The sequence below is a fragment of the Cyprinodon tularosa genome, unplaced genomic scaffold (assembly GCF_016077235.1).
Source record: "Cyprinodon tularosa strain WSP-4 unplaced genomic scaffold, ASM1607723v1 ctg2, whole genome shotgun sequence".
Classification (NCBI taxonomy): domain Eukaryota; kingdom Metazoa; phylum Chordata; class Actinopteri; order Cyprinodontiformes; family Cyprinodontidae; genus Cyprinodon; species Cyprinodon tularosa.
In genome coordinates, this window is record NW_024038733.1 from 1,571,435 (window position 1) to 1,589,588 (window position 18,154).

At 38.2% G+C, this 18,154-nt stretch overlaps 1 protein-coding gene across 1 annotated transcript; it reads left to right on the top strand.

The window, feature by feature from the left end:
• Positions 1-305: 305 nt before the first annotated feature.
• p3h3 (prolyl 3-hydroxylase 3) lies at positions 306-15,206 on the top strand. Its single transcript, XM_038284499.1, has 16 exons — positions 306-642; positions 1,837-2,021; positions 2,165-2,317; positions 3,307-3,499; positions 5,941-6,072; positions 6,155-6,297; positions 7,005-7,094; positions 7,174-7,226; positions 7,302-7,381; positions 7,459-7,586; positions 7,662-7,757; positions 7,845-7,995; positions 9,488-9,605; positions 10,791-10,866; positions 10,957-11,097; positions 13,351-15,206. Exons 1-16 carry the CDS (start codon positions 348-350, stop codon positions 13,519-13,521), a joined length of 2,205 nt encoding a protein of 734 aa, XP_038140427.1. The 5' UTR covers positions 306-347; the 3' UTR covers positions 13,522-15,206.
• The last annotated feature ends 2,948 nt before the right edge of the window (positions 15,207-18,154 follow it).

Here is an 18,154-nt window from a genome sequence, read left to right on the forward strand (position 1 = left end):
TGTCGTGCGCGTGTATTTTCCTTTTTACGGTTGTAGACGTAAAGCTAAATTAAAAGCGCGCCATCTCGTGGTGAACCACACATATGACAGTTTCAAACTGCTTAAACGTGTTGTTCCTTTTATAATGCCAAAACAAAGTAGCGCAATTACGCTGATTTGTTTACTACAAAAAATTTGTATCATCGCTGATGTAAACGAAATCGGTTAAGAACTCATAGCAAATATTTATGGGGCTTGCATTCTTCACACTGGTGATTTTTTCCCCCCTGTTTGACTATCCGTCCGCAGCCACTCCTCCTCTTCCTCTCCAACTTCTTTCTCCTGCTGTAGGACCTGCTCACAGGACCATGGCGCTGCGCCCTGAACGCTGCACTGTATACGTGGCGTTGTGTTTTGTTTTAGAAACATTATTTACACTCACGGTTGGAGCGTCCGCAGGTAGCGGATCTAAAGTTTTGTCACTTTTACAGCCATATGACTTTCTGTATTACAGCGGGGTGCGCGCTTATTACGGGGGGGAGTGGGTGAAGGCTGCAGAGCTGCTGGAGAAATCCATCCAGACCAAGGAGGCACTGCTGGAATATCGCAAACAGTGTTATGATGATTGCTTGGTGTCTGGTAACGATGCTCTAAAGAAATTGGGTAAGTTTAGAGATATTATATATTCTGCCTGGTGTCTTTATGCAATCAAGACAGACTAGACGGAGAATATCTGTTGCATTTTTTGATTTAGTCACACGATGACACTTTGGTGTTTATTTTTCCAGCAACACATTTCAAAAGGCCAGTTTTGTAGAATCCATCACTAAAAGTTGTAATTTGTCCAGATTTCCCCACCTCAGCCTTGGTTCCCTGCAGCTCATCCACAGTTTTGGCTGAGCTTAGCTGTTTGTTCGATAGTGCTCTCCTTAATGATGCTGTCATTTCTGTTGGACATACTTATTTTTATTTATTTATTTGTAGTTGTTTCACCCTCTTTTAAGTTTCAAAAACAAAATACTGGAACAAAGAGAAACTAGAAATAGATTTTTGTTACAAAACAAAAGGTTTTAACCATGGCTTTCAATCATAAGTATCATGAAACTAATTCTATGAAAACCTTTTAAAGTTCTCTGCTGTAAGTGAAATTAGGCCATCCTTTATGCTCTAGTTTGCACAATAAGAAAACAGCTCTCCTTCTGGGAGTTTTGACTTGTTCTAACTATATTAAATAGGTTTACTGGATTAGAACATTACCAAATTAAACTATTTATCTGTATTTTTTATTTTTATTTTTTAAATGAACAGTTGTATGCTTCGGATAAGCTGGGATTATGGTCTTTCTGTGCATGTCTAATAGTGCAAATAAAATGTTACCTCAATGATTGGTTAAAGATTTATTTATTAATCCCTGCTTTGCATCCCAATAATTTTTTTAAAAAGTGCACAATTTAAATCTAGTTGAGGCAAATGCATATTAATATTATTACTCAGTGTTTCTTAATAATGTACCATTCAATAACATCTACCTGTTTCTCATGGTGATTTTATATTTTTGTTGTTGCCTTCTGGCCTGGATTCCATAGAAAAAGGCTTTCTTTATGTCACTGTAAGTTTATTGTTGTTAAATCAAGGTTAAAAATGAGACTGGATAGTATGGAAGATTTGCAAATAAGCCAATTGAATGCTAAACTGCATAATAAACAAGATTGAGACCATTATGTGGTGTTTCTTTGGAGCAATAAAAACGGATAGAGTTATGGTTTTGGAAACATTTGATCAGCTTCATTTACAGGGAGGTATATTTAGGAGGTATAATGGAAAGAGTCTGAGGTATGTGTTTATGTACTGCATTAGACTCTGAGGAGGGAAACATGTGGGACCTCTGGGCCCTGGACTGGATTCAGCAGAGAGCCGAGTGTCTGAGGTTCTGTATCGGACGCTCCGTTACACCTATGGGGCAGCTGCCTGTTTCAGATGACATAGAATATGAATTCAACACTCGCAACCCTTACAACTTTCTGCAAGTCACTTACTACAAGGTAAGCTGCTCCCTATGCACCATCTAATGTCTGGGGCCTTAATTAGATTGTCAGTCTATTGACTCCTACAGAATCTACAGCTTAGCTGCGATTTCTGCAAATACTCCAGTGTTTTCCTGATTATTCTTTTTCCTCCACACCAGTTGGACAAGTTGAAAAAGGCGGCATCTGCAGCTCATACCTACTTTGTGGCCAACCCGAGTCACCTGGAGATGAGGAACAACATAGAGAAGTACAGACGGATGGAGGGAGTGACAGAGGATGATTTCCAGGATAGAGAGATGGAGAAACATTGGGTAAAAGATATAAGTGCTGTGTTTGTGCACTGCAAAAACATGAAATCTAAATAAGTCATTTCATCATAAGTGCATTTTTTAAGTGAGACACTTAGCCAGTAGAACAGTACAATTTACATTTAAAATAAGAAAAAAACTATTACATTGTCTTATTTCAAGTGCATATTATCTAAATATTTTATTTTAATACCAAAACTACTTGGCAAATAATCTTATTTACCTGCTCAAATTGAGGGGAAATACACTTAATTTAAGAAATGTTTACTTATTTCTAGATCATTTTTGCAGTGTGTGCTGTAACTTTTAAAGGCCAGCTGCAAGTCTGAATGATGACAACAAGAAGATGTCCTGCTAAAGTATTTTGATCCCAGGAACATTTATTTATTTTGTCACATCCATATCTTTATTTTAATAGACAAAGTAGTGAGTACTTACCGTGAATCATAAAAAAAGGATATGTTCTTCCTGTCTTGTTTTGTCTTACAACTATTAAAAATATAAAAGGCATTTATATTGTTATAATATAAACGCATTCATGTTCAGCACTATTAGTCAACACTTTAGAAAACTGTCTTTTTGTACAGATTCAGTCCCAGCACTTTTATGGGATGTTTTGCAAATGTCCATTTTTAAATCAAAATCTCAATTGGATTTAGTTGTGGGCGGGGTTTCTTCTGTATCCACCTCCATGGATCTTCTCATAAACTCAGATTTTATTTAATGATATCACAGTAAAGGAAGCTGAATACAAATAACTCTTCTTTTTCTCTAAAATAAGAGGAAATATAGAAGTTTATTGTTGTGACATAGCAAGCTGTAAATAGTTGAGGATCAAAGCATGTAGCTTTATTCCTTCCTTAAAGACCTTTTTTATGCATGGTTTTACACCAGAGTATGAACATAAACTGTAACACTTCATAGCTGTTTTAAACTAAAAGCTGATGTAGCAGCATCTCCAGACTGAACCCAGGTGTATTGTTCTCTCTCAGATCCTGTATGATGCAGCTGTTCAGCATGAGGCCTCCTCTGACTGGCTGCAGGCGGCAGAGAAATGGAAAGCCTGCGTGAACGAAACTCTGCAGCGCATGGACGATTGCAGGGTGCAGTGTGTGGTTAGCCCACAGCTGCTGCCTGAGGACAGGGGATTGGACAGCTCTGATGGAGTCTTCGAAAAGGCTGCAGGTAAGAAAAACGACCGAGCAGGGCAAGAGATTTATTTTAGGGAAAAAAGTCAAAGGAAATCTTTCCTCTGTGGCTGCTGAATGGTTATGTGTGTTTTTGCCAATGCTTTTAGAGAAGCTTAAGAATATTGTTCAAATATTGACATATGCAGGTGAACTAAAATAAAATGGTCAGTCCCCTCTAAAAGTGCATACAGTAATCCTGGAAAGTTGCAATAATAAATTGGAGGTAAAAATGTCTAAATTGTTATTTACAAATTTGCATTTAGTCTGCTTTGAGGATATTCTTCTACACAGAACAATTTATTTGGGGGGAGTGTTGGCCTAGTGGTTAGAGCTGTGCGCTTGTGCACTGAGAAGGTTGCAAGTACCTGGTTGATCCCCACAGCCTCCACTCTTGGTTCCTGAGCAAACCCTTAACCCCTGATTGCTCCCCAGGCGCGACAAAATGGCAGCCTACTGCTCCCCTAGGGGATGGATAACAATTTAAAGCTGCCTAAATAGGTTTTTCAAACACTTCATCAGAATATTTTATTATGCTTTATTGCCCCTACGATGGACTGGCAACCTGTCCAGGGTGTACCCTGCGTCTCGCTCGTAGACAGCTGGAGATAGATACCAGCACCCCTCATGACCCCAGCTGGGATAAAGCGTGATGGAAAATGGATGGAAGGATGCTTTATTTCTTCTTTTTAGTTCCTTATTTTTGGATTTTAATGATTTGTAATTAAGTGGAAATTGCTAGCATTTCAGCGACATGTGTGCTTGCTTGTGTCTTCAGTTTTATATTTGAGCCTTTATAACATGTACAGGTGCTGGTCATAAAATTAGAATATCATGAAAAAGTAGATTGATTTCAGTAATTCCATTTAAAAAGTGAAACTTGTATATTATATTCATACATTACATACAAACTCATATATTTCAGATGTTTATTTTGTTTAATTTTGATGATTACAAATGACAACAAATGAAAATCTCAAATTCATCATATCAGAAAATTAGAATATTACTGAAGACCAATAAAAACAAAGGATTTATAGAAATGTTGGCCAACTGAAAAGTATGAACATGAAAAGTATGAGCATGTACAGCACTCAGTATTTAGTTGGGCCTCCTTTGGCCTGTATTACTGCAGCAATGCGGCGTGGCATGGAGTCGATCAGTCTGTGGCACTGCTCAGGTGTTATGATAGCCCAGGTTGCTCTAATAGTGGCTTTTAGCTCTTCTGAATTGTTGGGTCTGGTGTATTGCATCTTCTTCTTCACAATACCCCATAGATTTTCTATGGGGTTAAGGTCAGGAGAGTTTGCTGGCCAATTGAGAACAGGGATACCATGGTCCTTCAACCAGGTACTGGTAGCTTTGGCACTGTGTGCAGGTGCCAAGTCCTGTTGGAAAATGAAATCTGCATCTCCAAAAAGTTGGTCAGCTGCAGGAAGCATGAAGTGCTCTAAAACTTCCTGGTATGTGGCTGCGTTGACCCTGGACCTCAGAAAACACAATGGACCAACACCAGCAGATGACATGGCACCCCAAACCATCACTGACTGTGGAAACTTTACACTGGACTTCAAGCAACGTGGATGAAGTGCCTCTCTTCTTTTCCTCCAGACTCTGGGACCTTGATTTCCAAAGGAAATGCAAAATTTACTTTCATCAGAGAACATGACTTTGGACCACTCACCAGCAGTCCAGTCCTGTTTCTCTTTAGCCCAGGCAAGACGCTTCTGACGCTGTCTGTGGTTCAAGAGTGGCTTGACACAAGGAATGCGACAGCAGAAACCCATGTCTTTCATACGTCTGTGTGTGGTGGTTCTTGAAGCACTCACTCCAGCTGCAGTCCACTCTTTGTGAATCTCCTCCACATTTTTGAATGGGTTTTGTTTCACAATACTCTCCAGGGTGCGGTTATCTCTCTTGCTTGTACACTTTTTTCGACCACATCTTTTCCTTCCCTTCGCCTCTCTATTAATGTGCTTGGACACTGAGCTCTGTGAACAGCCAGCCTCTTTAGCGATGACCTTTTGTGTCTTGCCCTCCTTGTGCAAGGTGTCGATGGTCGTCTTTTGGACAACTGTCAAGTCAGCAGTCTTCCCCATGATTGTGTAGCCTATAGAACTAGACTGAAAGACCATTTAAAGGCTTTTGCAGGTGGTTTGAGTTAATTAGCTGATTAGAGTGTGGCACCAGGGGCCATCAATTTTGAACCTTTTCACAATATTCTAATTTTCTGATATGATGAATTTGAGATTTTCATTTGTTGTCATTTGTAATCATCAAAATTAAACAAAATAAACATCTGAAATATATGAGTTTGTATGTAATGTATGAATATAATATACAAGTTTCACTTTTTAAATGGAATTACTGAAATCAATCTACTTTTTCATAATATTCTAATTTTATGACCAGCACCTGTATTTTGTGTGCTCTGTCCAGCTCTGTCTCTGTCCCTGCTCTCATGCCGGCAGTCCTGTGTGACTCGGGTTGCGACACGGCCTGGACGGCTCTCCGCTCAGGAGGACTTCTTGCCGACACAGCTTGAGCATCTTCACATTGCACAGTTTAAATGTGAGGTTCTGGCTCAGTGAGATTAAAACAGTTTTATTTTACATTATTTTCCATCTTATGCGTGATTCTTGTTTTCCAACAGCTGGTGATGTGAGGGGAGCTCTGCAGACACTTCACTCTTTTCTGCTGTTTTACCCCACTGACAAGGACTCCTTAGATAACCTGCAGCTCTACTATGAGACACTAGGGGGGGATGTGGAGTCACATGGTGTTCAGCCTGCTCAGGTAAAGCTCTGGATGATCCAGCCACCAGCACAAAGCACTATTGTTGGGTGAAATTATGCATGACTTTCAATATTTATATTCTACAAATGGCATAAATATATATCATCCCTTTATACTATGAGCTACTATAGTTAGGAGAATATGTCACCAGGACAACAGTGTTAATTATAACTTCATAAACATGGTAGAACATGAAGGCAGTTTATCACAGCCACCTTGGAAACACAACAAATGTGAGGAAGAAGTAGCTTTTGCTGAACTAGACTGAAAAACTTTCAGGAAAACCTACAAAATGTTTTGTATAAATGAGCAACCTTTCTGAACACACCTTCCCCAGAGTGAAACAGCATGGTGGCAGCACCATGCTGTGGGGTTGTTTTTCTTCAGCAGAGAAAATCAGATATGATGGGAAGATGGCAATCCGGGAGGTCAGTCTGTTAAAAGCCGCAAAAGACGCTGAAGTTCACAATCTCGCCATATAACAACTCAAAGCATGCAATCAGAGCTGCGATTTACTGGTTTAAATCACAGCATATTTCCATATAAAAATGGTCTATTTGAAGTCTATACCTAGATTAAGTTGAGAATTTCTTATTGATAGAATTGAAGGAAAACTGATCAGGATTTAGTAATTGCAACCATATTCTAAGTAGATTCACATTAATCCAAACAGTCAAGTTTGACCAAAAGTTTGTGTTTTCATTTAGGGAATTGCCAAATACATCAATGAGTCCTTGGAAGACAAGAAGCTGTTGTATTTTGGTGTGGAGAACTTAAACTTTACCTTCACTGACCCGGTAAGCACTGATGTCAAATACAAAAACATAAACACTGCAAAAGTATGTGGTCTTAGTTTATCTATCATCCTGTTTGTAGGATCTCTGGACTCCGGAGGATGTTGTACCAGAATCTGTAAGAGATAACTGGAGGTGAGGCAAAGTGAGGTTAGATTCATTCTATAAATAGCTATATGAAGTGACCTCGGTATATTTGCGTCCTGGCAGAGCCGAAAAACAGAAAATAAATGAGAAAATAAAAGTAGGGGATCAGTTGGAAGAAGTGGATGACAGCGGGTTTTATGCAGGTAAGGCAAGTACGCCCGAATTTCAGGATTTTTCCAGTTTTTTTGTCTCATCTTTTCCTTCCTCTTCATGTGTACAGGAGGCCCGGTGCCCCAGGATGGTGTGTCCATAACCATGGATGATGAAGCTTTGAACGGGACCAACAGAGTTGTCCTTGATGGAGTCATGACTGAGAAAGAATGTAGCAGAATATTCAATTTAGCAGCTGTAGGTTCTCAGGTTAAAACCTGCAATCTCCCTTGAACACAGGAACACGTCTTCATTTTATGTTGGTTTTTGTAGATTGCTTCATCTAGTGGAGATGGTTACAGAGGACGCAGGTCTCCACACACACCTCATGAGACGCTGGAGGGTCTTACTGTGCTCAGGGCTGTAAAGGTTGGTGAAAAGTAAATAATGTCTAAAGGAAAAGGACATCTTTTGTCTAGATGAAATTTCTTAAACCTTCCACTGATTGTGTTGCAGCTGTCTCAGGATGGACTGGTGAACCAGTCAGATACCAGGTTGTTACATGAGCTGGGAGAGAGAGTGAAAACACTGCTGCACTCCTACTTTAGGAGCCCCTCTGGGCTTTTCATCTCCTTCTCACATCTGGTGTGTCGCAGTGCAACTCCAGGTAGTACTTAGTAGATTTCATTCTATTCTTTTTTATACTTGTTGAATTAATAACAGTGAATATTATATCCCAAGGAGATGGGTTAAATGCAGAGGTAAATTTCTCAAATGTGAGATCAATAAAGAATTATTATTATCATCCAATGATATATTATAATACCCCAAAGCTTATGGTCCTTTCCTCAAAGACAGGTTAAGTAATAGTCTGTAAAATGTTTAAAAAGCTGATGCATTATCAGGTTTTAGAGATTTATTTCCAAAGAGCTGCAAAATCAGCATAGATCTACATAGAGGGCCTTACAAAAGTATGCACACCCCTTCAGTTTGTTATTTATTAAAAATGGGAAGAGGAAAACAAAGTGAGCCAGGCCAGACAAGAAAAGGTTTGTTCAGGGAACTTGTGGCAACCTTTTAGAAACTGCATAGAACAACAAGCATAAACATGGCACCAGTGTCAGGTTTGGTTGAGGACCCAAATGCAGAGATGAGGAAGCAGAGATGAGTTTTGCTGATTTAAAGATAAAAGACAACAGAAACAAAATCAGAGAACCAAAATACAGGAAACCAAAAACCAGGAGACGTCAGGGGGGAAAAAAAACATGGGAAGCTAAGTAACAACAAGAAACCAGCAAAGAGTGACTGAACAGGAGGTGTAGTATACATGAGAGACAGAAACAATGGGAGGACTAACTATATGATAGGGAGCAGGCGTAGACAGAAGTAACCAGAAGGACCTAAGGGAAAGGAGACTGGTACAAGGGGGCAACAGAGAAGAAGTCAAAAAATAAAACACTGCTTAAATATACAAAATGGAAAATAAACCAATGAACAAGAAAACACAGAATAACATAAAGTGGAAAAGTCAAAATGAAACTTAAACAGAAGTCCACATAGGGTGCAATCCTGACAACCAGGGCTGCAAAAAAAATTTTTGTTTTAAAATCCTAATTAAATCACATTGAAGCAGCAGTAACATAAAATGGGCAACGTAAAATGCCCATCTCTATCAATTACACTACTATTTAGTTGTTTTGCAAAAAAAAAAAAAAAAAAGGAAATTGGGAAACAACTGATCTAATATGTCAAGAAGTTTGAGGCATACAGTAATGTTGTCAGTTTTCTAATTGTAGAGAAAGGTAATTTTACAAATGTATTAACTCAGGAGGGCTGAATAGAGGTGCAAGCTGCACCTTTCAGGTTTTTATTTGTTAATAAAAATGCTTATAACACTGAATCTATTTTTCTACTTTACATTTTGTGGCACAAAAGCCCGTAAACATTGTTTGCAATGAGACAAATGTTATGGTAGAGCCTATATTCAGCCTATACAGTGATCCTGTATGTGGGGAATTTTGTTTGTACAAGTCAATGGGTTACCAAAAACATAAAAAATTCCCTGATTTTAGTTCTTGAGCCAATACCTTAGCTTATTTCAATACATCTTTGTTGTACTTTTTTTTTTTACTGACTTCATGGTCACCTTTTCTTTTCAGGGGACCAAAAAGGTAGGATGGATCTGTCTCACCCTGTACATGTTGATAACTGTCTTCTTGAGCCTGAAACCAAACAGTGTTGGAGAGAACCACCAGCTTTCATACACAGAGACCTCAGGTACATTTTGATAATCCCTCTTTGTCATTCATATTTATTACAGTACAGTTTCTAAGCTTCTGGGGACAAATGTTCTCTGTTATGTGGGCTTTAAAATATATTCAGGCTATTTCAGCCAAAATTCCCTGCTGAATTTAGATTGGACTAATAAAAAAAAAAAAAAAAAAAAAACATGGCTGATAAAAGAAAAATGCTTTGGTTTGTAACCCAACAATTTCCACGTCTATGACCATCTATTTAGTTCAGTTTCATGCAGGGCCAAACTTCAACAGCTGTCACAGAATTATTCCAATTGCCATAAATGGCCTCCAGATATAACGTACAGGATTTTGGACCCAGGAAACAACTCAGAACGGTAAGCAGAATGCAACAGTCTTTATTTATAATGGAAGGCGAGGGGAGCGTACAGGCGGCTCTCGGTCAGGAAACCCCCTGTGGCGGAGACAACAGGTTAGTGATCAGCAATCAGAGAGCTAGAGAGGAACTGAGGCTGGATCACTAACCTGTTACTGGGTGGCAGGGTGGGCGATTAGCACCGCTTAGAGTCCGGGGCAGGAGTCCGATCGATGAAGGGGCTTGTGGAAACGGTGGCCGTTGAGCGGCGGATGGTCAGCTGAGGGCTTAGGCCGATGAGCTCCAGAGGCAGTTCGTTTGTGGATTCAGAGACGGGGTCCAAGCGAAGGTACAGAGGGGCAATCCAAAAGAGAGGTCCAGGTCCGTTCGAGGGTCCGTTTACTGGTTTGGGTTCAGAGCAGGCAGTCAGAATCAGATAAGGGGTTTGGCAGGCTCGGAGAGAAAAAGGGCAAAAACAGGTCAGGTAACAGGTAGGCAGACAAACAGTAGAAGAGCTGGAAGGTACTCAAAAGATGGTTTGAGACGATCTGGCACTGGGAACAGATCCAAATGAGCTATATATAGAAGTGGGACCAATTAGAGATAATTGCAGGCAGGGTGGAGTGAGCAGGTGTGAGGAGTTGGAGATTAAGCCAGCACCAGTGCCGAGATCGTCACACCAGACCGAGCATTGCACACCCCTGCTTTAAACAAATCAGAATTTAAATGAGATTTGGTTTACTACATAACACTGCATTACCTAACTGTCTTAAATCAGTAGCTTGTGTCTCATATAATGTAATAAATTTTCTCTTTTTAAGACTAAAAATGAGGAATATCTTTATCCAACAGTGCCGTTCTCTACCTGAATGATGATTTTGATGGAGGAGAGCTGTTCTTCACTGAAAAAGATGCCAAAACCGTAACAGTGAGTCACCTTTCTTCTGACTGTAAAACATACAGTTTATTGATATTTATTTTCAGAGTTAGAGGTTGGACTTCTTGTACTTGTCTCCAGGCCAGAGTTAAGCCCAGCTGTGGTCGACTGGTGGGCTTTTCCTCCGGACCGGTGAACCCCCACGGCGTTACCGCCGTGACGAGGGGTCGGCGCTGCGCTTTGGCACTGTGGTTCACAAAGGAGAAGCTCTACAGGGACATGGTAGGCACAGATACAACATCAGACTTGAACTCTACGCCGCTTGGGTCAGAACTGTGGCCTTGTTTGCTGATGTCGTGACTCTGATGTGGTGATAATAGGAGCAGCTCGGACACAATGCAAATCTGTTCCTCGTTTTGCATGTTGATGGCCATTTACTGAGCCTGCTCCTCGGCCCAGTCGACGCAGTCTCATCATATGGACGCTTCGAGAAAGATTAACCATTTAGGACTGAATTTTTTTAGACCACATTTAGTCATTTTACAGAATCAGAACATTAAGGCATTAGGCTATAAGGAATAAAACACGATGATTCTGCCCTAAAACTACTAAAACACCATAAACCATTTTCACATTTTAACCTATTACCACACTTTTGATATATTTTATTGGGTTTTTACATGATCAATTGGCTAACAAGAAATATGGCTTTATTGTGAAAGAAAATGATAAATTAATTTCCTATTTATTTTTACTAACAAAGGTTTAAAAAGGGGCCCACCTTTGTATTCACCCCAACAAGTCAGCACTTTATGAAAACACCTTTTACTTCAAAGTTTTCTAACTTATCTTTCTATCAATATTCACATCTAAAGATATAAGTTTCTGTCTAATCTTCCAAAATAGCTCAAGCTCATTGCACTGGATTACATCCTCGTTTAGCTTTCGGTTTGGACTTTAGGACATTCTAAAACTCTTGTCAATTTACTTTAGATTATTATACATTTACCTTCATCAACTTGAGTTTTGGTCTTTCTAACTTTAGCAGATTTTTCTGCATTCTTGCCTTTCCCCTACATGGCTTAAGGCATAATCAAAATAAGCAACTACATGTATAATATTTATTTGATCATTGTGTATTCTTTTGCATTAATATATTTATATTAATCCATCCAATATATATAAATGTATATTTTTATATATTTTATATCTATTATTGGTACATGCAGAAAAATAACTGGTCTTTGAGGCCAGCTTAATGCGCAGAATGAAACAAAGTAAACTTCTCCCAGACAGGTTTTTTTTTTCTTTTTTTTTTTAGAACAGGCTGGAAATGACATCTTGTGCCTACAAAAATAGGGAAACCTTCCAGAAATCCCTAAAGCACAGATGACTCAATTTTAACTGCTTATTTACGTTTCTTAAAATGAGATCTGTTTTTTGAGCTCAAATTATTAGAGAACCACCTGAGATCTTCCACAATAGAAGAAAGACAGAGAGGACTGGCACTGATCACATTTGATTGGACATCAGATTTCTTACAGTGATGTCATAGATTGTTTTCAGAATTCATTTCATGAATTGAAAAACAAGGTAATAATAAATATGGTCAAACTAGTGCGTAAAAGTAGTTTATTTTTCCCAGTAGAGCTTTTGCATAGACTTACAAATATTTACCAAGTTTGAATGACTATTTATTAATCTCGAAAATTAAAACCATTTTACCTTGCTTCAGGTAACTCTTCATTTACATTATTATAGCATATTGTAAATTTTATTTAATTATGTTGTGTTTTTTTTACAATTCCACTTATTTTTACTTATGTAGTTAATGTTATATATTTATTGTTTGTTGTTCTCGCACCACTGATTATTTTTGGACATTATTAGTTTTTTTAATCAGATGACACTTCTGCTGTGATTTCATTGCATGCAAGTATATTTGATTAATTATGGCGAAACTGAGTGATGTATAAATATAGGATCATGTAAAGCAGCTCTGTAAATGTTCTAAACATCTGACTGTTTGGAACATTTACAGAGCCTCTCTGGCTTTTGCTAAACTACAGAGGGGACTTCCTGTGACTTTCTCTTAATAGTGTAAGACGTGTGCCATTCTTGTAGCTCCTACAAAGTTACTTGGAGCGCATAACGTTTGGTTTCACTGTTTGTTTTGGATTCATAATCAGTTAATTTACACAGTGGGGGAGTCAGAGGGAAGGGGGGCCACTTTATCAACATTTATTTGCCAAATGTTTGGAAAATCTTCCAAATGTATACCATTTCCCTCCACTATAAGGTGGTGCTTGGTATTGATCCATCAGAATCCCAAGAGCATACACAGAAAGTCCTTTGTTGTATGATGACAGTACGTAACAAAAGTTCAGTCATGTCAACTTCGCTGACATCAACAAAACTCCGTCGCTGAAAAACAAGGAAGGAACACTGATTTTGATAACTCCTTCCAAATTTGCTTTCCAAATTAGTTTCCAGCAGGAAATCAGCATTTTGATGTATTTTGCATCTCTGCTGCAGGAGCGAGAGGAAGCAGAGGCCTTGTGGGCAGCTGACGGACAGAGCATTTTGAAAAAGGAAGAGGAGGAGAAGGAGGGAGGCGCCAGCCCTGGTCGTAACGCTCGGAACCACGCTCCTAAAGAAAGGAGCAGAGGGAGAAACATGGTGACCGGGGGCAAGGATGAGCTCTGAGAGTCAGAAAAGGCACTAAAGACCTGATTCTGGACTTTTATTTTAATTTCTCCCATCCCATACTGTTTCCATCCAAGCATCTCACTCCAGCTGTGCATCTTTTTTCAGTTTATGTTGTTTTAATTTGTGCTTTATTTATACTGTAAGTGAGAGGAACGAGGTTCCTCTTATTTCTGTGATGTGAGTCTGTACTTTTGTTCCAGATGCATTTCCGACCAATCACTGACCTTGAAAATGAAAAGAATATAATGTGCATTAAATGTGACTCTATCAGTGAAGCATGAGTGCCACATGCCAAATGCACGCAAGTGCTGCCTGAAAAAGAGGATTAGCGGCAGAGAGCGAGGTTAAAAAGCGGTAGCAAAGTAAAGCCAGGCTGCAAGATCTGTTTAGCGATTTACCTCTCGGGCCTCAATGACTGGCTGCAGCTTTTGCTCTAAATATGAGGAATATGATAAAGTTTGACGTCTGGTGACAGGAGCATGATGCACAATAGTCTCAGACACTAAAAGAGGGAGAGGAGTGAGCTGTTAGGGAGAGAGGTGAGTGAGGATAAAAAAAAGGATAGAAATAGAGAGATTACTGTTAATCCCTTATAAATAAGTGCATTTGTTTATGAAGCTTAAAAAGTCTCCCATTTAGAATATGGAATATTAATCCAAGGAGTGAGCACTTAATCATACACATCCAGTGGTGTGACAGACGGCTCAACCTCTGCCATCTTATCTTACCCATTACAACCAGGCTCTCTTTGCACCCTTCGTCTTGTGCATTATAACCAGCCTCTGTTCACAGCCCATATTAACTCTCTCGCTCCCCCTGTGCTGTAATCAGTTACTAGATTTGGGTCGACCAGATCATTTTTATGTAGATTTAACCCTATCCCATATGACACAGCCCCCAAAATGTCTGTTAATCTCTTATGAAGCAGGTGCCACTAAGAACCCCCACTGTTTGGTGTAATGATTACTCTCATTCCTGAAAAGCATAAAATTCACTGAACCTTCCAGTTGGTTTTCTGTTGTTGGATTATTAGCAGAAATTACATTAAGCCACTCTGCAAGGTATATAAACCTAGAGCGTTGATAGGAGTCAAACTGACAAGATCACTGCTTCCTAAATATTTGAATATATCTGAATGATACCAGGATTTGCTTTTGTAGATGTAGAGAAATAGATTAACCATAAATATGGTTTGTTCAGGAATTTAATCTACCGTAGTCCTTGAAGAGTCTGGGTTAATTTACAGGAACTAAAACAGTAAAATCTCAGTATATATACCGGTAAGAATATTATTCATATATATTTATTCAATACAGGCTGACTATGTAGCCTGGAAAAGATTAATATAGAAAAAGGAAATGGAGAATGGGAAGTATTTTAATTTTACTATTATCCTTCTTTGGTTTTCTAAAATATCCATCTGACAATCATCCATCCATCTGTCATCCATCATTGATCCATCATCCATTCATCCACCGCTTCATTAATCCATCCATCCACCCACCCACCCATCTATTCATCCATCCATCGAACAACCCATCCATCCATAAATAAATACAAGGTTACTTAAGGCACAAAAAACAATAATCTAGAGTGAATAAAAAGTGACACAAGGTAATAAACAAAGCCTAAGACAAAAAAAAGCTGAAAAAAATTAAAAACATCCTGCTTTTCAAAAACCATTTGTTCCTACATGCTCTCTGTGCTTTTTTAAATCTGTGTCTCTTCAGGTATCTGCTATAGAAAAAAAATCCTTTTTTGTGTTTTTGTTTTTTCTGCCCTACGTTTCCATCCCGCAGCCTGTCTCACCCAAACTCCACTCATTCCAAATCCTGGGTCAGAGCTGCTGTCGTCACTGCACTCGACTGAGCAGAGGTCAACCCTTTTAAAACCCCCGCAGCTTAATTTATCCTCGCTGCATCATAACACAAACCGCAGAAAATAGGCAGCACACATATTAACATACTTACTAGCCTGTTTATTCTACTCCACTTATAGATGTATGAGTAAAACAGGCAAATAAATAGTTCATGTTTTGTTTTGGGCAAAATTGTTCTTTTCAATCTTAACTTAAACAAGAAATTAATGCTTGATTTTTTTAAAACAACACTAGGAAAAATATATTTTAGTTATTTACCTGCAGGATATGTGTCAGTTTTTCAGGCAGTTTAATCTCATTTAGCCAAATCATTTATTATATGTTTGAAGGGTTTTGCAAATCCAAAAATAACAAGTAACTGCTTTAAAAGATCAATGTCTAAAAGTTTTAAAGTACCTCAAACAGAATAAGGCTCAGATTTGATTCCCAAATATAGGTGTCGAGCAGCTGGGCAGACTGGAGAGACACTCAGAAGCTCTGGGTTATGTGCACATTTTTAACTCTGAACGTAAAATAACAGATAATGCATTGTAAGGTCAGTAAAACAGCAGAGAAAGAGAAGCTTTTTCTCAGACAAGTTAAGCAAAACGTCAGGGATACAGTAGCTCAGGGCCAACATAACTACTAGCGTTATTAAAAATTAAAAAGCTTTAAACCTTGTCCTTAAATTAAAATGAGTGTAAATAAAATCTGAGCTAATACACAAGAAAAATAGAAAATTGATTGCCTGGAAGGCCAGAAAATACAGAACTGTCAATTCTTCAAAACAAGATCAAAATTAGTAATTCAATTGAAGCTAAATGTTAGTTCAATTCACGCAGAGGTCATTAAACGACAAATAAGAGCTCAGAAGCAGCGTGATGCATTCAAAGGTTCTAATGATGAAATCGAAGTAAACATACTTAAGAGAAAGAACAGGGCAGAGAAATGGACGACATGGAGTAGAATTCGGTCACGGAGCATCCAATGGGAAGAACAAGAAAGGAACAAAGAGACTCACTTATTATAAATACTGAGGCAGAGGTAGAGAAATGACACGCAAACCAGATGAATAATGAACTAATCAGAGTGGCAGCTGAGAGAAGGAGGAGAAACACAAAGACCTGGCAAAATAGCCAACAGAAAAACAACAATAAATAAGGAAAATAATTGAAGAAACAGATCTTGTTCTAAAAAAAAAAAATAAGTACACAACCAACAGGAAAACAGGGAGACAAAAAGAAGCTGACACCAAAGGATCATGACACCTGAACTGTCAAATGAAACCGAACACCTCAGACCTGAGCCAGTCCTGCAGCTCCAAACTCCCTCCTTTATTTCAAACCCTTTAGCATGCATATTGGAACCAAAACATTTGGAAAGATTCCAGGATGGTCAACAAGCCTTACAATAAAGCATCTTTCTGACTAAATCTGAATTTGTTCAAGTTGAACGATGATCAATTGGTAAAGCATCCTGCTGAGTAAATACGTAGAATTTCTTAACAGCAGGGTTTCTTTGGGTTTTTAGGAACGTCAGCAGCTGATTTCAAGTATTTTGTTTAAATGTACAGGGAATGTGTTTGTTTCAGCTCTCAAAGAGTTAAACTTATGTCCGAATCTGCCATTTCACTAAAAGGATGTAAACCAAGCTGTTTCATAGCTTCAACTCTGACATATTTGGTCAGGTTTTTATGGTTTGTATTATTCTAATGTCTGGGCAGAAATAGAAAATAAAAACAAAAGGCAGAAGAATCCTTCTCCCTGTTTATGGTACTTCTATTATAATTCACAAGATATACAGGTGCAATGTTTATCCAATTACGTGGAATCCAATCTAATATAAATTTCAATTTATATCAATTATTGGATTATTTAAATTCTATATGGAGTGCAATTTGATTCTTATTATAATACAGCCCAATAAGCATACGTTAATCATCCACAGCCAATTGGAAGTAAACATCAATCTAAAGAAAACAAACAGACTGTAATTTAATGAGAAGGGAAAGTTCAATAAAGCTGCTTTAATCCATTAACAGATCAGATAAAACTTTAGAACATTGGATCTAAAGTGGCCTAAATATATAAAAAATAAATCTATTTAGTGAGTAAAGGGAATTAAATTTAATTTACGAAGCAGTTTTTAAATTGTACAGCCAGAAACTGCTATACAAGAGCCAGAAATTCAATAAAAATGAAAAACTGATTAAACCACATTTAAAGAAATGTGTTTTTAACTGTCGTTTAAAAGAAACCCCACTGTCCTTAAGGCCTTTCGTTCCTCATCTTAAACCTCCTGCTTACAGCAAGATGTAGTTTCAGTGTTTCAAAACAATATTCTTTACTCATGATGTTCTCTGTTTTGTGAGGTTCTCCTGTCCCTCATGAAGCAAAACAGCCACACGGCATAATGATGCCAACACCATATCTCACAATTTGGATTATTCTTACACCTCCACCTTTGTTCTATAAACAGAAAAAAATGTCAATCAATCATTAGATTAAATGATTAAATCTCAAATGAGATCTTGTTCTTCATCTGTTCATTCGTATCTGGAATATGGATTTATACTTTGCATTTACATCAAGGACTATTTACTTATTCTATGATGTCACTAAAAAGGACACAAGGAAACCAGAGGTTTAAGGAGGCCACTACTGCGTCTCAGTTAAACTAAAATGTCAAATGCTGAAATATGGTAGCTAAAGTAGTCATAGTGTATTTAAATGAATGAGTTTGAAAAAAAAGACTTACAAAAAATATGTTATG